Source organism: Gobio gobio (genome assembly GCF_949357685.1).
Source record: "Gobio gobio genome assembly, chromosome: 5".
Taxonomy (NCBI): Eukaryota; Metazoa; Chordata; class Actinopteri; order Cypriniformes; family Gobionidae; genus Gobio; species Gobio gobio.
The window spans coordinates 57856928-57881391 of NC_137101.1; the positions used below are offsets into that span (position 1 = coordinate 57856928).

The window sequence follows — 24464 nt, forward strand, 5'->3', positions numbered from 1 at the left end:
GTGGTACTCCTCAAAGCACGGGACAGCACACAAGGGAGAGTTGCACGGCACACACATGAGTTTGGTGAGACGCCTCTGCTTGCTCTTCCGTGTGCTGGAGAGGCAGACCTTGCAGTGCCGCCTGGTCCTGCTGCCCTGGGAAGTGGTCTGAGGGACTTCTGACAGAAAATGCCTGGCTGAAAGGCCCAGAGGAGTGTCTAAGGCAGGTCGCCCTCCTGTAGATGGACACCTGATGTGCTTGTACTCCTCCAGCCCTCTCATCAGGTTCATCCTGAACTGCAGGAGCTGATTTCCTTTCCTACTCACAGTAGAACACATCAATAGGGCGTAAGGGAGAGGATAGAATAGTATGTGACAGTGTGGTCTGTTTATTATTGTAAATTTGTTAATAGAGGGTATGCATGTGACATCACCGTCAGCTGGAGTGAATTCGATTAAAATGTGATTAAGCTCATAATCGCATGAACACACGTACACCAATTTTAATCGCATTAACCCTCAGAGCCCGACGGCATCGCCCACGACGTCACACGGCACCTCCGATAAATATCTATATTATTTCATGAAACTTTTATCGATTTTCTTACCGTTTTTTCCAGCAGAAAGCTAACGAGCTAGCCATCACGGGGGTGTCTTTGGTGTCTTTAAAGAAGGTTTTCTATCCAGCCTGGAACATGTGCATCTTTTTGGAGTTGTTCAGCAATAAATCAAAACGCTTACATCCAAGATATATCCACTTGATGTCCATAATTTATAAATTTTCCGTCATTTTTGCCGCTAGCGCGATGCTAGCTGCCATTTTGGATGAGGGTTTGACCAATGACAGGCTGATCCGTCATCCACGTTGGTGTGCGTCATTACGCACCAACCACAGCTCTGTTATTGTGGAGAGAGAGAGGCGCACGGCTAGTGTTGAGGATAGAGAGAGAGAGACGCGCTGCAGTTTTGAGTAGTTTTGTGGAAAAAGTTTGAGGAGAAAGTTTGAGGAGAAGTTCCTGATAGGAACTGTTTTGAGGCTTGGCACCAGTAAATATCCAAAATCCAAAGAGGCCAAAAGCGCCTGGACTTTTTTTGGAAAAATGTAAATAGTTTTGGTTCTGTATAAGTTATCATGTTTATTCCTGAGTTCCAGGACTCTAAAGACTTGAACAAACTGTTTTCCAGAGGAAATATGCTTAGCTTTTATTTATTTGTGTGTGTTTTCAATAAATATTTGAGTGATTCAATTTCCGTTTTATGTTTTCATTTGTCTTTATGGTCCCATAACTTATTTTACATTCAGGTGACATCAATGCAACACAAAAATACTGACAGTGCAGCTTGTCTTGAAAAAAAGAGGTGTGTCAATTGTCTGTGCACAACAGGGTTGATGTTTTACAAGCTTTTTTAGTAAATAAAACCAGGCGGAAAATTAATTGTAAAAATACCCTTAGGTCTTAAAGGGTTAAAAAGGCAAGTAAACACCTTAATCGCAATATTGCCGCTCTGACCAAAGTGTGCATGTGTGTGGACGTATACGGATGCTGTGCGTTTATCACACAACTTCATGAAAGAACTCTGTGACATTATTCTGAAGTTTTCTCTTCTCCAAATCACTAGAACAGCGTGACGACAGCGCAGGCAAACCCGGCATTGAGATGTTCATCACGTGCTGAATAATATCTTGTACGGCCATAACAATGTATTTTGAATTTGATGCGAGTAGATTAAAGCAATGGCCAGTAACATGCATAACGTGCCTATCTGAGTGTGGTATAGCAAATAATAAAAATTGCATTAGAAGATAATTTTTTAAAAATCTTTTAGTTATAATTGAATTAATTTAAGGACTGACACAATTTGTTCAGTAAACCACTGTTTAATAAATAAAAAAAAGCTATTTTAAATGTAGTTTTCTCTCCCCTGCTGTACCGAACCGTGACTTCAATCCCCAGGTGCATACCAAACTGTCAGTTTTGTTTACCATTACACCCCTAGTATATTGTATTTATTTAAAGCATTCACAGGCAAATGATTTATGTATTTTACTGGCGTCAAAATCAGGCATGTATAAATGTCAGGAAATGTTCTTGTCAATATCTATTGAACACCAGATCTTTGGTAAGTTGTAAGGACAACCATATCGAGTCTAACCTGTAGTTTAAACTGAAACTTGTTTTACTGGTTGTTTTGTCAGTTTCCCCTATTAAATCCAGTCACGCAGCAGCTCTTCTGCCACTCACTCAGGCTGAGAGGAGCCTGCTCTGTCAGGAGAGTGACATCCATGCATACCCTTTATAACACTTATGTTTACATTCATTGAAAATCTAATCACTTTTTATCTTGTTTATATTCTTTGATTTATAGAAATATCTTACCAGTAATTTGCCGGTAGACGATGTGTCTGTTGAGTAAAACCGTGTCTAGTAGGTGAAAGAAGACCTTCTTGTGCCACTTGGTGGACTTTCTGGTGCACTCAAGAAAGCCAGTCATCATGTCAGCTTTGTCAACTGCCCCCATCTTTTTGTTGTACTCCAGCACACAGACTGGCTTCATCTTTGCTTGCCCAGTGATGTGATCCAGCTTCCCTGTGGCTGCCAGTTGGGTGGACTGTGGTAAGGACATGCACATCTCTCTTATCGTGCCATTTGACTGCCAACTGCGATCCGTTTTCCTTGAATTTCACCTCACCCTTTGTCATTTTACAGGTGAATGTTGGCATCCCTTTCCGGTTTGCACACAGTCCCACAAGCTCCAGTGCCAAGAGACAAGAGGTGCTGGAAAAGTGTGGGACTGCTGTACCAGTTATCCACATAAAGGACACGACCCTTTCTGAGGTGCCAGTAGTGTCATTACAACAGACACAGAAATCCCAAGTCCTTGATAGTGCTGTATGTCACTGGTAGATCTGGAGTAAATGATCATGTCCTGTACATAACCAGTGAGCACATCACACAAAACAAAACACTTGAGCCCAAATCTGTGTCGTTTAGATGGAATGTACTGACGAAATGCTAGCCTGCCTTTCCACTTCATCAGAGATTCATCAACACACAGATCCCTGTATGGCACAAAAATGCGACGAAAGGAGGAGGTGAGAGCAGTACAAATATTTCAGATTATTTTCAGAGGGTCATTGAAAACTGCTGTTGCATTGTTTGCGAAGTGAAGACAGCGGAGGAGCAGAAGGAAGCGGTCCTGTGAGAACAAAGACCTGAAAAATGGTGTCAAGAGCATGGGGTCTGTGCTCCAGTAATCCCGAAGGGATGGTTTTTGATCACCCCCATTAGGAGAACTGCCACTAAAAATTTGTACATTTTAGGGATATTTGTTGGAACCCATTTTTCCCCTCACTTCTTTTTCTTTCAAGTCAGAGGCATAGCGGTTTGTTTCCTCCACAATTTCTCCGAAAACTTCTTCAGTGAGGAACAATTTAAAAGCATTGACCTCACTGGGGGATTCTGGTGGATTTTGCACACCACACTGTTGGCCGTCAAAATTGCCTGGGCCCGGAGGATTACGATTACGATTGACGAGTTTACCTCAGCTGCGTCATTTGAAGGTAAAATATGTTCTGGCGTTGTGGAAGAAGTCTCGTCTTCACCCTCAGTGTTGTCAAGAGCCTCAAGGTTTGGGGGAAGGTCTTCATCGCTGGCACTCTCTGCCATCAGAATTTAAAAAAATCTCCTCTATTTCCTCACTTGTCAGTTGTCGTCTTTTAAATAAATCGTCTGCCATTTTCTCTGAAGTAGTTAAAAACTGGTCAATTTTATTAAAATTGTGTCCGAAGCTGGTACCAACGCGAGTGTGAGGTAAGAGTGACGTCAACAGTGACAACTCGTCAGCGGGAAAAAATGCTTGCAATGCATGACTGTTCAAATGTTTTATTTTTTATTATTTTTATACAAAATATTTTCAAACTTGTTAACTAAATTAAATGCATGCAAGTGAACTCCCTATGGTTTTATATACTTATTAAAAATATATACACTGCAAAAAATGCTCTTCTTACTTAGTAATTTTGTCTTGTTTCTAGTCTAAATATCTAAAAATTCTTAAATCAAGATGCTTTTACTAGATGAGTAAAATGACATAAGATAGTTTTACTTGTTTTCTTAAAAATAAAATCAAAATGAAGTGAGTTTTTGCTTAAAACAAGCAAAATGATCTGCCAATGGGGTGAGAAAAATAGTTGATCACTGAACTTTCTAATCACACCCGAAAAAAAAAACATTCATTAAAAGTTTAATGTATACTTAAATATGAATATATAAATAAATACAAAACACAATTTACTTAACAAATTAACAGTAAAACCTAAGCCACCTGACACAACTAAAACTAATTTAACTCTGAATAACACCTACAGTAATAACAGCAGAGTCTGTATTATTGCTCTGCTATAAACCAGCTTCAAGCTTCAGCTTTATTTTGCAGAAATATGACCATATTCTCTGGCTAAATATTTTAAAGCGCATCGCCTTATTGTTTCCACGGCGACACGTCGTGCTTCTCACATGACCAAGAAGTCCTCGCTGCAGCCTGTAGCACGATGACGTAGCTGGATGGATCCAATACGTACTGGACGCTGTTACGCGCATGCGCGGTGGTGTGTTTTGGTGACATTATACACACGCGTTATACACGCATGTGCAGAAGAAAGTTGGTGAACAATCGCACCTGCTTTGGACTAAGAGGAAGAGGATGCTAAGAGGAATCTGCGAATAACGATGGCTTAACAACACCTATTGTATATCGAAAGGTAATTAATATTTGAAGACTTTATATACTATATATTATATATATATATATTTTTTTTTTACATGTATAGTCGTGTGTAGTGTTATGTATCCGAATCGGTATAAACTTGTTTAGCTGACATGACTTTTAAGATGCGCAACATCATTCTCCATTATAACACCACACAGAATAAGAACATGGAGGACAGCCTAAGAAAAGTTGTATCGCCAAGTGATCAGTTAACCTTCAATGGTTATGGTCAGATAGTACTTGGTAAGTTGTTGTTGTTGTTGTTATTGTTATTGTTGTTTTTGTTATCAATTCAATTCTTACAATGACCAGTAATTTTGTCATGTATGGTAAAATTATTTTGTATTGTACTGTATGTGAAGGTACACCTCCACAGTCCCTAAATGATAGTGAGAGACTCTCACGTGATATTACACAAATAGACCCAGTTCACTGTAAGTAATGTCATGATAAACACTGCACTTGCAAAATCTCACTTCACTTAGTACAGTTGGGTAATATTTTGTCTCTTTTCAGTCCCCAGCCAGGGTTCAGTGATGGACATGACAGCCCTACAAAATGTGCAGCCAAACAGGGCATGTTGGATGCATCCACAAAGCAGTGACCAAATGAAGATGGTATGTTGAATTATTTAGCATTTTTGTGCAAAGTGTATAATTATACTTAAAATTGTTTTTGTTTGTCTAGGTACAAAATGCTTTAAATGAAAGTGAATCACAACAACAATATTTGGCTCAAGTAGGAGCAACAAATCTGAAGAGATCAGATTTTATTACCTTGGGCCATCCAAATGATGTTGAAGGGACTGTGAGTATTATCACATACACAATCAAGCTTTTATTTTGGGATGATCGAGTATTAAATTTGGTTCTCTCAAATTATTACAGATTTTGAATGCCTGCCTTTCAGTTATCAGAGATATTGCTGACTTAAAGGTAAAAAAATGTCCTGTCTTCTGTGTGGAATTTTTTTTTTTGAGTGAGATAGTGTGCATAAGTGATTCTTTATATGCAATCAAATTAACTGTAATTTTAAATTGTATCTAACAGAACATAAAGGTACATTGTTTTAGCTCCTATGTGACAGTGACCTGGTTGCCACCATATTGTGCAGACCCTTCAGATAACTTGCCTGTAAGTATGACTGTGAAAATTTAATATAAGTTAACTAGGGTCATTGTAGGTGGTGTTTAAAAATGTTTGTTGTCTGTATTAGGATGATCTAGCAAGATATGACTTCATCTTACTGCCTTCCTGGGCAAGGGCGTCGAAACATTGGATGATATGTGTAAGTCTATTATCTTTAAATGATCAGTTCTCCTTAATGCATATTTTGCATTATTATTTCATTAATTTGATATTTTGACATAACTAACAAATGTATCTTCTAAGAATCATTTAATAGAATCAGTTTTACAGATCATGAAACCGAGAAGCAGAGAGATGTATTTTCTCGATTCACTGTACGGCACTGACTTCAGCGATAGTCGTTTCATTGATCCCTACAGGTTTTTTCAGAAACATATTAAGAGTTCAAAAGAAGTTCAGGATTATGGTAGTTCTGTTTTGTGCCATACATCCTTTTGCATGCATCTTGTTTTTTGTTTTATGGTTCATTTTTCATTGATGCTTAAACTATTTAAATCTACCTAATCGTCTGTAATTATATTTTACAGTTAATAGATAAATAGTTTAAACAATGAAAAATGAGCCAATAATTTGTTTAGGGTTGTTCCACCCCAACTTGTTTGTTTATTAGCATTTTCTTATTATTTTTAGTCCATTTTTTTTATTTTTGTGATTTTAAATGTTTTGTAGAATACTTGCGCAGCAACTACATCCTGGGCCGTGGAAAGAGTATGGACGTGATGATCTCAACGTAAGTAGTTTTCTTGTTGCCATCACTAAATTCCATTTTAGATATTCAACCACACTGTTTATTTTTGAATAATTATATCATGTTTATTTCAATTTAACTCAACAGGGTGTTCCATGGCAGAACTGTTCAAATAACTGTGGAGTGTTTGTGTTGATGGTAGGAAGAAATGTTTGATAACAATAAGAATTTTTTTGATAGCTTGTCAGATTGCCGTCTGTTATTGTTAATTTATTTTTTAGTTTATGAGCAAAACCAATATCAAACAAACTTTAAGATATTGATGCAGTCGCCCAAAACAATTTAAAGTTCATTACTATTGTTTTGGTCTGTTTTGATGTCTGTTAACTTACTATTAATGTTACAGTATGCTCTCTATGTTGTAATGGGAGGTCTCTTTGATTTTGCTGAGGTGAGCTATCAACTAATAATTTGGGAGAAAGTTTAATCTCAAAGGGTGATTGTGATTTTACATTAAGCATATTTTCCAGACTGACATGGCTGCAGTAAGGAGATGGTGGTGCTTGCTCCTGCTTACAAATTATCCTGTCAAGTAAGCCTATTTGCGAGCACTTCCGATAAATAAAACATGTAGTAGTAGTAGTAGGTGGAGTAGAATTAGCAGGTTTTTTTAAAATCTTTAATAATGTTAATTTGCATAGTATTTATGGTGAATATTTTTTTTTCTTTTCTGTGTGGTGTAAAAACTGTAGTTAACTTGTTTTTTTATATAATTTAAGATCAGATGCTGAAAGAAAGCCACCAAAAAAAAGGCAGAAGAAAATGAAGACAGGTATAACTTTAACTGAAATATGTTTGCAACAACTAATCTGACAACTGATGATAAAATGTTCAACTTCCAATTTCCATAAATCTTTCTTTCTTTCTTTCTTTCTTTCTTTCTTTCTTTCTTTCTTTCTTTCTTTCTTTCTTTCTTTCTTTCTTTCTTTCTTTCTTTCTTTCTTTCTTTCAGGAGAATTGGAAATGGAAATGGAAGCTGATTACTTGAGTAAGGTGGGAGTTTTCCCTATTCCAAATGTTTTTATTTTTAACATGTTAATTGTATGCTATTATTTGACTAGTATTTTATATTGAATAATATTAAACTTTTTTTTTTTTTCCGCAGATGCCACCTGAGATCCTGAGGAACATCCTCATGGATGTGGTCAAAGAAGATGGGGATGTGGCTTTCTCCAGACTGTCTCTGACATGCTGGCGTTTCCATGATGTTGTGTCTGAGGAGGCATTCAGAAAAGACGCTCATTTTGCCTGGCTTGACAGTAAGTTATTTAATTCTATTATTTTTACCAGTAGACAGTTCTACACATTAAGTTTAAACTGCAAATGCATTAAGCTTTGCTCAGAACTTTTTATTATTCTAAAACTCTTTCTTACAATAGGTGTTGTTAACTGGAGTGCATACTCCAGTGACTACAAGGAGAGTTATCGAGTGCCATTTAAACTGAGCAGTTGCCTTTGCTGTGGGGACTTATTTAAAGACTTCGCTCCAGGCTACATTGGGAATGGAAGAAGAGGAATCATGTCTGCTTTTTACTCAACCAAAGACTTTGAGGGTTACTGCTCAGCAGACTGTTTCATCTGTGATGGCAATCACTACAGCCCCAAGGACAACTAAAATTAAATATAAATGGTCACTGATGAAGAGTGACAACTGCTTGATCTTTTTTTCTTGGTGCTTTTATTTTTTCATTTTCCTTGAATGTGTCCTTTCATTTACTTTTGATTAAAATTACAGAAACAATTACTTGACTCATTTTTGCCTCCACTCAAAATCAAATATGATCTGAATAAAAAAATGTTCTGTATACACATAAAAAAATAATACTTGTGGTGACATGTTATTAATCCATCAAATTTAGGTTTAAAAGCTCTAAAAGTGTGATTTTTTTAAATGTAAAATTGTGGGTGTAGAGCAAAACTTGGATAACTTAAGCATTACATACATGTAAATAATGACTTATTCATCAATAATGACGCATTACTATTTATCAGTACTACTACACAAGTTAGAACATCATCTCAATACAATATTGAGCGTACATGCTTAGCGCACTGCGCATACTGCGCATGCGTCTGTGACGTCGCCAAAACACCACCATCCAGTACGTATTGGATCCATCCAGCTACGTCACCGTGCTACAGGCTGCAGCGAGGGGTGTCTCCACATGACACACAGCCGCAATAGCGCTGACAGCTCAGCTGTATCAGGTTTATTTCGCTTTTTCTTTTTTATTCAAAATATCCAAACACTTGCTAACTGTGTCATGAACCATCTGATATTCTGATTTTCAAACACGTGTGAGTGAATGTGTGTTAGTTGATCTATACTGCGCGATGGGCGGCGCCATGTTAGTTTGTGCCTCAGAGAATCGGATCTGTCGGATTTACATCACGTAAATGTATCTTCGTCTCATGAAATACATGAAAGTAAGTGAGCGCTGAACTGGGAGAAGAATAGAGTAAACTATACAGTCACTATATAATGTGTGTCTGATGTGAATAAAACACGTAGTCAAGTTATCACCGTCTGAAAGGAGTGTTTTTGCCGCTTCCATGGACATCAGTGAGTGTTTTTTGCTTGTACTTATGAGCATTTAAATGTCTGAAACCTGAATAAACATGATGTGGTTGAAAACACTGAATAGTTGTGAATGTGACGATGGCTGAGCGTGTCTGTCTCTGGCTCGGCACCAGCCAAAGCGCGAAAGCACGTCTGAATTTAAGTGGCACTGAAATCTGCGTTCTGATCCGGCACATACCGGTTATAAAGGCACCGCTGCCATATTGGCTCCAGGTTTCGGTGCCCAACCCTAGCTGTGATGTGTAAATAAATGTTGTTTATATTTATAAACGCGTCAATCACAACCTGAGAAAAATCCCAGGGGAAACACTGGAAATATTTACATCACCAGCCCATAATTCAAAACAGTTTTGAGAAGTGTGAGACTGCATTTGTGTTAATGGACATCATTTGTGTTCATCAATGTTGACATTGATTCACGTAAAAACAACAGCAAAGAAGCATCGCGTGTGGATGTTCATTAATATCCTCCTATACATGAGTATTGCAGTGTTTGACTCCATCATATCACCGAGATGATAATCCTCTGGTCACACACACACACACACACACACACACACACACACACACACACACACACACACACACACACACACACCACCGCGTGTTTCAGAGCAGATGCAGAAGTGAAGTCCCGTCTCTTCACCGGCACAGAACGCCAGTTTGTTGAGACCAGATGGATGGATGGATATAAATGCTCAGATAGATAGATAGATAGATAGATAGATAGATAGACAGACAGGTACTCAGGGGACTCGCTAGAGTGTTGCTATGGGGTTGCTAGGGTACTTGGGGTGGTTGCAAAGGTCTTGCTACGTGGTTGCTAGGGTACTCAGGTGGTTGCTAGGATGGTTGCTATGCAGTTGCTAGGGTACTCTGGGTGGTTGCAAGGGTGTTCATATGTAGTTGCTAGGGCACTTGGGGTGGTTGCTAGGGTGTTGCTATGTGGTTGCTAAGGTACTCAGAGTGGTTGTTAGGGCGTTCCTATGCGGTTGCTAGGGTACTCAGTGTGATTGCTAGTAGGGCTGCAACGACGCGTCGACGGCACATTATTTACGTTCTAGAATGGAACAGAAGATCTAGAATAATGGCAGCTTCTGCTCCCGGGCATAGTGAAAATGATCATTTATCATATAAAGCCAGACCGCGACATTCAAAAGTGTGGGAGTACTTTAAACAGAAGCCGAATAAAACTGTGCTTTGTTCGCTCTGTAACGCCGGGTTCACACTGCATGCGGTGGCAGAGCAGAAGCTGTGCGCGTGGAGAGCGGGAGCTTTCACACTGCAGTCAGTGTTGCCAAGTCCGCTTTTTTCCGCGGAATTGGGCTACTTCTACACTGTTGCCGCGGGCTGCGTCTCATGTCCGCGGGTTGAAGCAAAAAAACACACATATTTAACCCCCCGAACGCGATGTTTACCAGAGAACCTCCCCGAAACGCGATTGGGCTTGTTTTGAGTAACGAATGGGTGGGTTTTGTTGTGTAAACCTGGCAACCCTTCTGCCAGTGTTCTCTCGCGCAGCTGAACCGTGGCGCGTGTATTGCAACAGACGGTCACATCTTCCGGTGTGCTTCTCCGACCCCAGTACGTCTCGTGCTTTTATTTATTATGGGCTGCATATATCTGCTGTTAATGCGACCTGGTTCCGCTCTGTCCCAAACACATATGCATAATAACATGCTGTATATAGGTAGTTTACATGATTAACGTTACATTAAAGTTAAGATATGCCTCTAGCTTTAATCATTTAAATGTGTCTTTGAAGTTTGGGCTAAAACTTCTGGCAGCTTTAGTCGTTGTTTATGCACATGTATCTTCAAAATAGACAACTAGTTATACTATATTAAAACTATGCTGAAAGCTCCTGTATGTGAACCTTTTGCAGATAAATACAAGTGCATTTTCTTTACTATTGACACAAATCAATAAGTAAATCATACTCAACTACTATAGTAAACAACTTTTCCTAATTAGGCCTACTCTGTATACATTTTATGATGAATAGTATCATTATACATAATGTTTAAAAAGCTTCTTGTGTTCATATATTTCATTATAAAATGGCTTAAGTACACTACCCTTCCTGAAATACAATTAATATTGTCATCATTCATTGATTTCATGTTAAAATAATATACAAATTCACTACCCTCTTTGAAATACAATAATCAGTAAAAAAAGAATAATAAGATTAATCTGGAAAAATAATCGTTAGATTAGTCGACTAATCGAAAAAATAATCGTTAGATTAGTCGACAGAAAAAATAATCGTTAGTTGCAGCTCTAATTGCTAGGGTGTTGCTATGCGGTACCTAAGGTACTTGGTATGATTGCTAGGGTGTTGCTATGTGGTTACTATGGTATTCAGGGTGGTTACTATGCGGTTGCTAGGGTACTCTGAGTGGTTGCTAAGGTCTTGCTACGTTGTTGCTAGGATACTCAAGTGGTTGCTAGGGTGGTTGCTATACAGTTGCTAGGGTACTCGGAGTGGTTGCTAGGGTGGTTGCTATATGGTTGCTAGGGTACTTTAGTGGTTGCTAGGGTGTTGTTACGTGGTTGCTAGGGTACTCAGGTGGTTGCTAGGGTATTCAGAGTGGTTGCTAGGGCACTTGGGGTGGTTTCTAGGGTACTTGGGTGGTTGCTATGGTGTTCTGGGTGTTTGCTACGCATTTACTAGGATGTTTTGTGGTTGCTATGCAGTTACTAGGGTATTCTGGGTGGTTGCTATGGTTTTCTTCGTGGTTGCTATGAGATTAGATAGATAGATACATACTCTGGGTGGTTGCTATGGTTTTCTTCGTGGTTGCTATGAGATTAGATAGATAGATAGATAGATAGATAGATAGATAGATAGATAGATAGATAGATAGATAGATAGATAGATAGATAGATAGATAGATAGATAGATAGATACTCTGGGTGGTTGCTGGGGTGTTCATTTGTAGTTGCTAGGGCACTTAGGGTGGTTGCTAGGGTGTTGCTATGCGGTTGCTAGGGTATTTCCAGTTGGTTACTATGCGGTTGCTAGGGTACTCTGAATGGTTGCTAAGGTCTTGCTATGTGGTCTTGCTAGGGCACTTGGGGTGGTTTCTAGGGTACTCGGGTGGTTGCTATGGTGTTCTGGGTGGTTGCTATGATAGATAGATAGATAGATAGATAGATAGATAGATAGATAGATAGATAGATAGATAGATAGATAGATAGATAGATAGATAGATAGATAGATAGATAGATAGATAGATAGATAGATAGATAGATAGATAGATAGATAGATAGATAGATAGATAGATAGATAGATAGATAGCCTTAACTTGGCTGTGTAAAGATGCCTTAAGATAGAATGGAAGGCGAATGAGTGTCAGTGGATTAGAAATAGTTCATAGAATGGAAGTTAATAAGATTTGAATTTTGTCAGTTGGAGTTTGAACAGTCTTGGCTCATCTGAACATTCCGTCAATGAAAGTCAATGGGATTTTTCCGAGTTGTGATCGTCATTTTTAGGAAAAGTGTGAGTCGGATCAGTCTGAAAAGATACAGCACACCGAGTCAGAACAGTGTGAAGCTCTGAGCCGAGTTTGGAGGATGTGGAGTTAAAGCTCTAGGAGGAGTTAGAGGCAGAAAAATCAAAAGTTTAAAGAGGATTTCAGTAAATCTCTCAAAGGTCAAAGGTCATCGTATAGATCACATGACCACTGAGAGCAGCAGCGGACGATCACATGACAGATAGAGACCGAACACACTGCCATTATTCAGCACACACACTATCACACACACACACTCTCACTCTCTCTCTCTCTCTCTCTCTCTCTCTCTCACACACACACACACACACACACACACACACACCACATGATGAACTCAGCTCGTGGAGAAAACAGACGAGCAGATCATCATCAGTTTATACACATTCACTTTATTAATATTCACATTCATCAACAGAAGAGTTTACACTGAATCACACATTAGTGACAGGAATAATACAGTGATTTATGTCACACTACAATAACAACTGAAACTGACACGCACACACACACACACACTCTCTCTCTCTCACACACACACTCTCTCTCTCTCTCTCTCACACACACACACACACACACACACACACACACACACACACACACACACACACACACACACACACACACACACACACACACACACACACACACACACACACACACACACACACACACACACACACACTCACACACACACAGAGAGAAAATAAGAGACTCTATAACGTCTCACTGTCACTGATTTATCATGAGCTCAAAGCATTATGGGTAGAATCTCTCCTCAGTCTGTCCTGATTCATCAACACAGTTTCACTGATGATCCAGAAGAATAAACCCCAAACCCAGGATAGAGTGTGTGTGTGAATGTGGTCTGGAGTGTGTGTATGAGGCTCATTGTGTCTCCAGAGACGCTGTAGAAGGACAGAGTTCCTGCTCTGAGATCCACATACACTCCGACTCTATGGATATCAGCAGACCTTCCTCTACTGGGATCTGCTCTGCTGATGATGGGCTTCACTGGGAGTTTAGTGTGTGTGTTATTGTGTCTGAATGAGTAACTGGAGGGAGTGCAGATCAAACTCCAGGACTGATCATTAGCTCCAAACACACACTCTTGACCCCGTCCCTTCCTGCTGATGCTCTTATATGACACTGATATAGACACACCACCACCACTCCACTCAATCTCCCAGTAACAGCGTCCACACACACTCTCTCCACACACACTCTCTCCACACACACCCTCTCCACACACACTCTCTCCACACACACTCTCTCCACACACACCCTCTCCACACACACTCTCTCCACACACACTCTCTCCACACACACTCTCTCCACACACACTCTCTCCACACACACCCTCTCCACACACACTCTCTCCACACACACCCTCTCTGCACAACACCTGAGGATAATCATCAAATCTGTCAGGATGATCTGGATACGGCTGGAGTGTGCGAGTGTGTGTAATTTCTCTGTTCCCCTCAGACAGGCGGAGGCGTTTATTCGCTGTGTTTGGATCCAGAGTGAACCGACGGAAATCTGATGAGAGACAATTATGGGATTATGAATATGATATTTTAATGTTCACTGTAAATATGATTTCTGTCATAAGTCTTGAGTTCAGATCTGACACATTTATGAATTCATATTCCATCAGCAAATCTGAGCTTGATTTATGATTCTCATCCTGTCTATAGGTGTTTCTCAATGTCAAGGATCCTTCCTTGGTAGGACGGATCCTTCCAAGTCACTTCCTTCAGAGGCTAGGCGAGGCTCCTCTTTAGCATTCGGAAAACACGTAAATGGAACAGGCTTTCAAGTGCGCGACTGCGCGTCATTGCGTCATTACGTCAGTGAAAATCCGCTTTCTTCTGATTGGCTGTTTGGATTGCTGCCAAGTTCAATACCACTGTATCCCTTCTTACTTCACCACTCCGCAACAACTCAGCAACAAATCAGCAGCAAAGTATTTTCTAAGGTGAGAAACTTTTTATTCAAGTATGAATTTCATTTTATTCATATGTTAATGTATAAAAAAATATTTTCTGAAGTAATTGTTGACCTTATTTCAAATTACATGCATGAATTTTATACATTTGTGAAGAAACGACTGTAAAAAATACATATTCTGACAGGATTTGTAGTCAGAGAAGGGATTCTGACTGGAAAAAAATATTTTCTGAAGTAATTGTTGACCTTATTTCAAATTACATGCATGAATTTTATACATTTGTGAAGAAACGACTGTAAAAAATACATATTCTGACAGGATTTGTAGTCAGAGAAGGGGTTCTGACTGGAAAAAATATTTTCTGAAGCAATTGTTGACCTTATTTCAAATTACATGCATGAATTGTATACATTTGTGAAGAAACGACTGTAAAAAAAATACATATTCTGACAGGATTTGTAGTCAGAGAAGGGATTCTGACTGGAAAAAATATTTTCTGAAGCAATTGTTGACCTTATTTCAAATTACATGCATGAATTGTATACATTTGTGAAGAAACGACTGTAAAAAAATACATATTCTGACAGGATTTGTAGTCAGAGAAGGGGTTCTGACTGGAAAAAATATTTTCTGAAGTAATTGTTGACCTTATTTCAAATTACATGCATGAATTGTATACATTTGTGAAGAAACGACTGTAAAAAAATTCATATTCTGACAGGATTTGTAGTCAGAGAAGGGGTTCTGACTGGAAAAAATATTTTCTGAAGTAATTGTTGACCTTATTTCAAATTACATGCATGAATTTTATACATTTGTGAAGAAACGACTGTAAAAAAATACATATTCTGACAGGATTTGTAGTCAGAGAAGGGGTTCTGACTGGAAAAAATATTTTCTGAAGCAATTGTTGACCTTATTTCAAATTACATGCATGAATTGTATACATTTGTGAAGAAACGACTGTAAAAAAATACATATTCTGACAGGATTTGTAGTCAGAGAAGGGATTCTGACTGGAAAAAATATTTTCTGAAGCAATTGTTGACCTTATTTCAAATTACATGCATGAATTGTATACATTTGTGAAGAAACGACTGTAAAAAAATTCATATTCTGACAGGATTTGTAGTCAGAGAAGGGGTTCTGACTGGAAAAAATATTTTCTGAAGTAATTGTTGACCTTATTTCAAATTACATGCATGAATTGTATACATTTGTGAAGAAACGACTGTAAAAAAATTCATATTCTGACAGGATTTGTAGTCAGAGAAGGGGTTCTGACTGGAAAAAATATTTTCTGAAGCAATTGTTGACCTTATTTCAAATTACATGCATGAATTGTATACATTTGTGAAGAAACGACTGTAAAAAAATACATATTCTGACAGGATTTGTAGTCAGAGAAGGGATTCTGACTGGAAAAAATATTTTCTGAAGCAATTGTTGACCTTATTTCAAATTACATGCATGAATTGTATACATTTGTGAAGAAACGACTGTAAAAAAATTCATATTCTGACAGGATTTGTAGTCAGAGAAGGGGTTCTGACTGGAAAAAATATTTTCTGAAGTAATTGTTGACCTTATTTCAAATTACATGCATGAATTTTATACATTTGTGAAGAAACGACTGTAAAAAAATTCATATTCTGACAGGATTTGTAGTCAGAGAAGGGGTTCTGACTGGAAAAAATATTTTCTGAAGCAATTGTTGACCTTATTTCAAATTACATGCATGAATTGTATACATTTGTGAAGAAACGACTGTAAAAAAATACATATTCTGACAGGATTTGTAGTCAGAGAAGGGATTCTGACTGGAAAAAATATTTTCTGAAGTAATTGTTGACCTTATTTCAAATTACATGCATGAATTTTATACATTTGTGAAGAAACGACTGTAAAAAAAATATATATATTCTGACAGGAAAAAAATGGAAGTGCCAAGTGTTTGGTTGCTGCACAGCATTTTTTCGGAGAAGGAGATGGAGATGGTGAGGCAGCATCGGCGTCAGGCTCGCAGGAGGAGGATTTTAATTAGTCGCCTCCTCTGCCGTCAAAGACGCGGGATGGTAAGTAACGTTAACGCTCGTATCATCCATTTAAAAATAATTACATCCATTATATTGTGCGTTAAATTGACCAGCACTGTTTAAACACACTTGACTGTCAAATAATCTTTGAAAAAATAAATTGTCAAATTGACCCACAGCATAATAGGAGTGTTAAGCTTATTGACTGGTAGCATTCTAGCTGGCTATATATGAAGTAAAAATGACATGGTGAATCACCAGTAAAAGGGAACGGCTTTAAATCCCCCCTCTGCAAACCAGTTGACCCAATATGTTTAATAGTTTAACAAACATTAAATAAATGGCACAACTGAAATTATAGTTAAACCTTTCTCTCTTCTACATGTTGTACAGGCTCGGCACTACTGTGCCATCAACACTACAGTGCCAGTACTGCAGCGGTACTATGGAGGGGAGGACACTCGGCCAGACTTCAGGCTGGGCAGAGAGGCCATGCAGCAGCTGATGGTGGCCCTGAAGACCGACAGGCAGCATGGATGGGGCCCGACCCTGGAGACACTCGTGTTCCTGTTCTGGCTGGCAACAGGTTCAGCCTACAGAGTTGTCTCCAGGGTCTTTAGCATGCCTCTTCCAACGGTGCACAGAATTGTTCACAAGATGGTGGATGAGGTGGTGGCTGTGCTCCCCCAATTTGTTCACTTCCCACAAACACAGGAGCAGCTCCAAGTGGTTGGGGATGGTTTTGCTCGCTTGGCTAACCACCCAGCATTTGGTAAGGCAGCAGGGGCAGTAGACGGCTGCCACATTAGAATTAAATGTCCCGGCGGCCCTGATGGTCACGATTACAACAACAGAAAGCTCTTCCCTTCAGTGGTGCTCCAGGCAGTCTGTGACCATCAGGGCCGCTTTATTGACATCTTTGTGGGTTACCCAGGAAGTGTGCATGATGCACGCATCCTTAAGAACAGCCCCATCTACACTAGGGGGACTTACCCTCCTCCTGGGTATTTTCTCCTAGCTGATGGTGGCTACCCATGTCTACAGAAACCCCTGGCCCTTATCACACCATATAAGAGGCCAGTGAGAGGCATGGCAGAGCAAAGGTTTAACTACCTTCATTCCAAAGGTCGCACAATCATTGAGCGTGCATTTGGAATGATGAAAACCCGCTTCAGGTGCATCTTTTTAGAAGCACTTGAAGTACATGCACTGTTTGTCCCTAAGGTAATAAATCATTGCAATACTTCTGTGGTAAATTTCTTAATCAAATCATAGTATCCCACTCAAAATAACAGTTAATGCTTAACAACTGCTAAAGTCACACTATCTTCTGTGTTCATGTTTTTTTTTTTTATATCTCAACAGTCTTGTATCCTTTTGCTCTGCCTTGTGCACAGGTGGTGACAGCATGTGCAATTTTGCACAATATTTGTGTTGGTGTTGGGGATGTGCTGGAAGAGGTTGTGGAGGAGGAGGACAACCAGCCACTTGTGGAGCTTGATGGTGGGGAGAGCCGGAGTGGAGCTGCTTGGCGGGCTGCGCTGACCAACGAGGTGTCTGCACTCCACGAGGCACCTCTTGACCATGACTATTTTTGCCAGGTGAATAATTAATAATTACACCACCATTGGTAAACACCCATACAGTCAAGAAGGTAAATTAAATATTCTTAATGTACCAGTGATGTACTGTATTATGGTCCTGACCATAAAAGTACATTAATTATATTTTATTTACCTTCAGTGATACAAAATTAAATATACTGCAACTGTTGTAGAATCAATTATCATCTTACATGACAGATTGGATTACCACTGGACTAAACTAAACATTCTTCTTCTGTCTGCAGCCTTGAAGCAACAGCAGCAGCAGCACCGGCGTTGCTGTAGACAGTGTGGCTGATGGCCGCTTGTGTTCTTCTTGTCTTGTTGTGTATATAGTTGTAAATGTTTAAGTTGTTGTATATAGTTGTAGATATGAGAATGTTGTTTAAATGAATTTTCTGCTTCATGTATATAGTTGTCAATATAGAAATGTTGAAATAAATTTTTTTTATGAAACAAAGATGTAAAAATGTATGTTTTTTGTAGAGCTTGGAATACCGAATCACAAAACGTTATAATGAAGTTGTAAATAAGGGTGAAGATATTGTTCAATACATTGTTTTGTTTTTCTATTGCAGTCTAAAGAACAAAGGTTTTTTAAAAATGGATATAGTTTATATTAAATAATTAAGGGGCAAAGACAAAACCAGTTCAATTAAATTTACTTTATTTTTCCGCCAACCTCTCCAACAGCAAAAAAAAGCGGTTTGATCTCTCTCTGGCCTCTGCTTCCCTCCTCTCATCTGCTTCCCTCTGGTATTTAATATCCTCCTTCAGTAGCTGTAGGATTGGATCCTCTCGCTCCCTTCTCCTCTTCTCTCCTCTGTGCCCTGCTCTCTCTTTGCTCCTGTCTCTCACTCTCTCCTCCTCCTCATCCTCGTCTCTCCCTTCATCTACCTCTTGTGCAGTGCTTGGCCCTGGTTTTTCCTCTTGGATCGAGGCAATAAGGCAAGGGGGCGAGACTGCTGCAGACTGCCCTAATGCCTCGTCCATGAGGGCAAACCAGGGCCAATTTCCTGCCATCGCCTTGCCATCCTCTGTCCCTTGACCTGTGGCAGGACACTTACATTCCTAAACAGTGAAGATCAAAAAGTTGTGATGATGTACTACCGTTCAAAAGTTTGGGGTCAGTACGATTTTAAATGCTTTTAAAAGAATTATCTTCTGTTAACCATTGCTGCGCTTATTTTATAAAAAATACTGCAAAAATCAGTTATAGTATTAAATATTATTCCAGTGTAAATCAGCTGTTTTCTATGTGAATACACAGTAAAGTGTAATTTATTCCTGTGACCAAAGCTTCAGTGTCACATGATCCTTCACAAATCAGTATAAATGTGAGGATTTGACGCTCAAGAAACATGTATTATTATTAATGTTGAAAACAGTTCCTGGTTTGTCAGTTATACAGTTTTTTTCAGGATTCTTTGATGAAGAGAAAGTTCAAAAGAACAACATGTTTGAAATATAATCTTTTTTAACATTATAAATGTCTTTACTGACACTTTCGATCAAATTAATTATTCCTTGATAAATAAAAGTATTGATTTCTTTCCTCCAAAAAATTAAATTCTCACTGACCTCAAACTTTTGAACCGTAGTGTATTAGTACTATTGTACACTACACTGCATATACTTACTGGAAGCAGGCCCAAGTCTGTCAGGTTTACATCCAAGGCTTATTTCAAAAATCACAAGTTACATTACAATGTGCATAAACAATTATTTCCATACTTGTCTCCCACCTTGTACTTGTTTTTTAAATTGTCCCACTTTTTTTTTGCCTGGGCATGGGAAACCGTCCCTTCGATCCCCATCTTCGCCAAAATAAGCCTATGTGAATGACGGGGGAGAAATAAAAAGATTACACAGCTATCACTTCTGAACATTAAATAATTCGCTTCTCACCGATATCCGTTGGCCGCGGTGTCTCTCCCCCCGGTAAACAGCTGCCTGTTGTCTACACGGAGACGTATGAACGCCTCCGTTTGTTCCTTGGTCCCTGTTATTAAGATGAGAAAGCTATTAATAATGCTGTGAATGGTATAATATTAACGTTAAATCACTTTGTACAACTTAACTAGTTATTTATAAATTAAATGGCGGTGACGACAACCAAGCTAATTGTTAAATGACAGGTCCGTTAGCCATCAATAACGTAATTTGTATATATTTGTATAATTTATAATAGAGTGCCGAAGTAATGACGTCACTTTGTAGGCCAAAACGCGGAAGTGAGTTAGCATTTTAGCCCTATGGGTTCCCTCGCCCTAAAGTCTATGGGTTTTTTGAATGGGTTTTTGCTAAATCGCCTGAAATAAGGTCTGTGGTTAACAAAGCCTCTATATATTTTCACGTTTTAATCTATGACATAAAACACACTAGTTATAACCTGCTTGTGATTTTTTAAGACTTTATTGTGTCTTAAAAACGATGGTTGCTAACAAGTTGCTAAAAGGGACTACATCCTTTGGCGGGGACTTTAGACGTCATCGTGACAAACAGGCAATCTCTCACTAGCCCGCGTTTTAGCCTAAGAACTTATGTGGCGTGAATAAATCGCGCTATTCGCGCAAAGTTGGATGCTTGAACATTTGGAGTTTACTCTCTTCACATGTTTGTCTCGTTGAGAAATGGCTGACATGGGCTGTGTTTACACGTCTTTTTGTTAAAATCTACTGTTAATGTGTGACAACTTAGTTTTAAGACTTTTTCAGTCGATAATGTAGTTGTTTAAAGCTCAAATCTGTGGTTTATTTATAAGAAGAGTGCCTATTTAAACATTTTATCTGGTGTTATCGGAGTTGTGAGCTCCAGTGAGTCAGCGGCGGTCAGCGCTTGTTTAGCCGGCGAGAGTAGACTTTCCTCGGCTAGTCCTTCTGACGTCTGCCGCTGGCTCTGATGACTCTGTGGCGTCTCCAGCTATAATTAGTCTTGTGGAGATTTAACGGCCCATATTTGCTCTCATGGATCTATAATTTGTTCCCTGGCAAATCGTTTAGGCTGAGTGCAAAGATAAGTTTCATTACTTGTTTATTTTTAGGCTATAACTGTACGTTACCGTTGTAAGTTAGCCGACTAGCACTGACTTTGAATGTTTGACTGAATTGTTTGCTTTATTTCATGTGTAGCTTATTATACGTTTTGTATTATTGCTCATACATAAACTTGCATTTAACAAAAAGAGACAGGGTTGTGTTTCATGTCATTTAATGTTATCACAGTGATAATCATATTGTCTGAAAAAACATTAACAAAAGATAAATCTCAGAGAGGCACGCATAAACAAAATTAGTTTCTAACATTTTTGGAAAAAACGAATGGGCAATATTTCTCATGAAAAAGTGGATAAGTGTTCATACACAGCGCAGATCATAATGAGCGAGCGTGCTTTTAAATAAAGTTTGAGGAAGCTTGATGAGGACGTTGATCCGCGACCATGGTGTGCTGCAGGGCTCCAGACTAACTTTTTTCACTTGGAGCACAGTGGCCCCCTACTGAAAATTTTAGGGGCACAACCAGAAATTTTAGGGGCGCACACCATAAATCAACATGCTAACCAAATCTACTAATTTCCACTGTATTACTAATAGGGATCGGTATCGTTAAGGTTTTAATGGTATTACTACTCTTACCGATACTGCTTATCGATCCGGTACTTTAACAGTATTCTTACCGGTTCTTTTTATTATACTTTTTTTTTTTTTTTTATAAAAAAAAAAAAACATAATTAAGAACATAATTAACATGGCTTGAAAAAGTAAAATATATATAGCAAAAGAAACCGCAAAGTTTGAACAAAAATATAAAACATCTATTTGTAAATGGACCAGTGTGCAGGCATTCGGAAGGTCTGCTAACATTAATATTACAGTAAAGAACAAACCTACAAAGAAATCTAATATAGTAATGAAATGTAAAATAACACTGCATAGTTTTCACTGTATAAATTGATAGATTAATGCTTATAAAAGCTAAAGTTATTAATTCAAGAGATGTGAATATTTTCTATTTGCCTTTAATTGTTCGATTCGAATTAATGGCTCAATCGTCAGCAGGTTTATTAGACGCTGCCCCTTTAAGACCGATCGAATGTAGAACTAATAATATCATATTCTCCTATTTCTCCAAACTATTTACGCCCATTTAAGATATAAACTGTTAAAATAACTACTCTCCAATCCGGTCAATTTGACACCGGCTATTTGTTGTTTATTTGATGGTTTAGACGCGCACACAAAGCCTAAAATATTAAGTGCAAGTCGGTCCATTTCGCAGCACACACACATAAGCTGCCTTGAAGTTGGAAACAGCGTCTCTTGCGCGGATTATACTGCATTTAATAGCTCTTTATTATCACACACATCCCGCAGTTTAGCAACAGTAGAGACTGCAGTTTACAACAATCACTGAATCTGACGTTTAGTTTAGGTTTAGGGAGAAATGACAGCGCAGCTGTGAAGGGAAGGATGTCGCGCTCGACGGAACACGGCTATAGGAATAGTTTTACCTCATATCATCTTTTTATAATTCTTGGAAGCCAAAATCGAAAATAAAATTAGATTAATATCACAGCACATCCCTAAAGTTTAAGCAGACTAAACTTCTGTGTAGTTCTCTTGGCCATCCTCACTCATTAAGCTGACTGTGGTGTTGTGTTCGCTGCAGCTCCACGTGAGAGAGCTCGCTCGCTTTCTCTCTCTCTCTCTCTCTTCTGGATTGCGAATGGCAAAAATGCATCACGGACAAATGATTTAATATTATCTCATATAGAAACGGCTGGCAAAGATAGAATTTGCCAGACATAACGTCTATCAATTATAATTAGTAAGTGTATTTTCTTAATTTATCCAGTACCAACAGCAGGCAAATTTACTGGTCGCACATGTGCGACTGGATGTAAAATTCAGTCGCACACTCTCAAATTTTAGTCGCAAAATGCGACCATTTAGTCGCACTCTGGAGCCCTGTGCTGTAGTCCGTTTATAGCCTACCGTTAGCATTTTATATCTGACGGCTTTATTTGGGCTTCAAAATGTATACATTTTGGATTAACTTGTAAAGATTATCTTGGTAGACAAAACGTGTAAGGGTCATTACTCTTTGTTGAACACAGATCTTATTTTTTGCGATTTTCCAAAAGTCTATGGGGAAAATGAATGGCTTTTTGATCGAGGGAACCCATGCGCCGCTAACTTCCGGGTTGGCCTACAAAGTGACGTCATTACTTCGGCACTCTATATCAATACGGTAGTAATTTGTACAAGCATTTAAAGTTAAACTTTACTTATATTTACTACGGTTATAACAAATGTCCGGTAACGTAAATATACTTACATTTGAAAGCATATTGCCCCGTTAATGGTCCGACTCTGCCAACATTCTGTATTTAGATAGCAAAGCTGCGCGCATAGGATTGTGGGTGATTTGAGAACGCTAAGTGCGCGAAATCTACTCATAAGCATCCTTTCCTGTATATGGCATATTTTTTCGAAAGAAAAAGGCCTCAGACCTTGGTTGAAATTCCGAGGATCCTCGACATTGGAACAGCCCTTCGATGGAAGTCGATGACGTAGCATCCTCGGGATTCTGGCTTCTGAGGATCCTACCTTGACATTGAGAAACGCCTACAGTGTTCTTTTCCTCTCTAGGCAGGTCTTTTTTTAGGTTTATTTATCGAAATGTTCTTTTATATATTTGTGATGTTCTGTATTTCAATCGCGGGTTTAAAATGTTATGAACGTTTTCCAAATGTTTATCCACCACATTACCTTTTATTTAAACCTAAGAATGCATTGTCAGTTTGTCTGTCAGTTGGCAGGCAGTTTTGGTCGTTTTATTAAAAGTTGTTACTGTGTGGAGTGTGTAAAATATAAGTTTTACCCTCCTGCTGACTGTCGTGCCCCTCCCAACCCATTCACACACACACACACACACACACACACACACACACACACACACACACACACACACACACACACACACACACACACACACACACACACACACACACACACAGATGATTCGACTATCGGTCGACTATAGAAGGATTCGACAATTCTGATTTGAATGTGTAAATCATTAGTCTGGGACACCCCTACTGCAGACATGGCGCTTTGATTA

General features: G+C 38.8%; 2 protein-coding genes across 5 annotated transcripts; both read left to right on the forward strand.

The window, feature by feature from the left end:
- The first annotated feature begins 5314 nt into the window (after nucleotides 1-5314).
- LOC307126654 (uncharacterized protein) lies at nucleotides 5315-8380 on the forward strand. 4 transcript variants are annotated; one of them, XM_079817285.1, is made up of 13 exons: nucleotides 5315-5366; nucleotides 5437-5556; nucleotides 5637-5684; nucleotides 5799-5882; nucleotides 5965-6036; nucleotides 6567-6627; nucleotides 6733-6783; nucleotides 6992-7036; nucleotides 7116-7177; nucleotides 7365-7417; nucleotides 7598-7633; nucleotides 7751-7904; nucleotides 8025-8380. In XM_079817285.1, the coding sequence occupies exons 12-13, from the start codon at nucleotides 7751-7753 to the stop codon at nucleotides 8258-8260; spliced, it is 390 nt and encodes a 129-aa protein (XP_079673411.1). In that variant the 5' UTR covers nucleotides 5315-5366; nucleotides 5437-5556; nucleotides 5637-5684; nucleotides 5799-5882; nucleotides 5965-6036; nucleotides 6567-6627; nucleotides 6733-6783; nucleotides 6992-7036; nucleotides 7116-7177; nucleotides 7365-7417; nucleotides 7598-7633; the 3' UTR covers nucleotides 8261-8380. The 4 variants fall into 4 exon arrangements, with proteins under 4 accessions (XP_079673411.1, XP_079673410.1, XP_079673413.1 ...); XM_079817284.1 differs by lacking the exon at nucleotides 8025-8380 and having other exon boundaries at nucleotides 5321-5366; nucleotides 7751-7825; XM_079817287.1 differs by lacking the exon at nucleotides 5315-5366 and having other exon boundaries at nucleotides 5436-5556; nucleotides 5965-6627.
- Nucleotides 8381-14465: 6085 nt separating this feature from the next.
- Nucleotides 14466-18794, forward strand: LOC307127064 (putative nuclease HARBI1). The gene is made up of 4 exons (XM_079818039.1): nucleotides 14466-14728; nucleotides 16632-16776; nucleotides 17131-18338; nucleotides 18587-18794. Exons 1-3 carry the CDS (start codon nucleotides 14553-14555, stop codon nucleotides 18010-18012), a joined length of 1203 nt encoding a protein of 400 aa, XP_079674165.1. The 5' UTR covers nucleotides 14466-14552; the 3' UTR covers nucleotides 18013-18338; nucleotides 18587-18794.
- The last annotated feature ends 5670 nt before the right edge of the window (nucleotides 18795-24464 follow it).

Coding starts and splice junctions, on each gene's coding strand:
- LOC307127064 (XM_079818039.1), top strand. CDS start 14,553: ATGGAACAGGCTTTCAAGTGCGCGACTGCGCGTCATTGCGTCATTACG. Junction 14,729..16,631: donor GCAGCAAAGTATTTTCTAAG/GTGAGAAACTTT, acceptor ATATTCTGACAG/GAAAAAAATGGAAGTGCCAA. Junction 16,777..17,130: donor GCCGTCAAAGACGCGGGATG/GTAAGTAACGTT, acceptor CATGTTGTACAG/GCTCGGCACTACTGTGCCAT.
- LOC307126654 (XM_079817284.1), top strand. CDS start 5,334: ATGCATCCACAAAGCAGTGACCAAATGAAGATG. Junction 5,557..5,636: donor CAAATGATGTTGAAGGGACT/GTGAGTATTATC, acceptor AAATTATTACAG/ATTTTGAATGCCTGCCTTTC. Junction 6,037..6,566: donor CGAAACATTGGATGATATGT/GTAAGTCTATTA, acceptor AATGTTTTGTAG/AATACTTGCGCAGCAACTAC.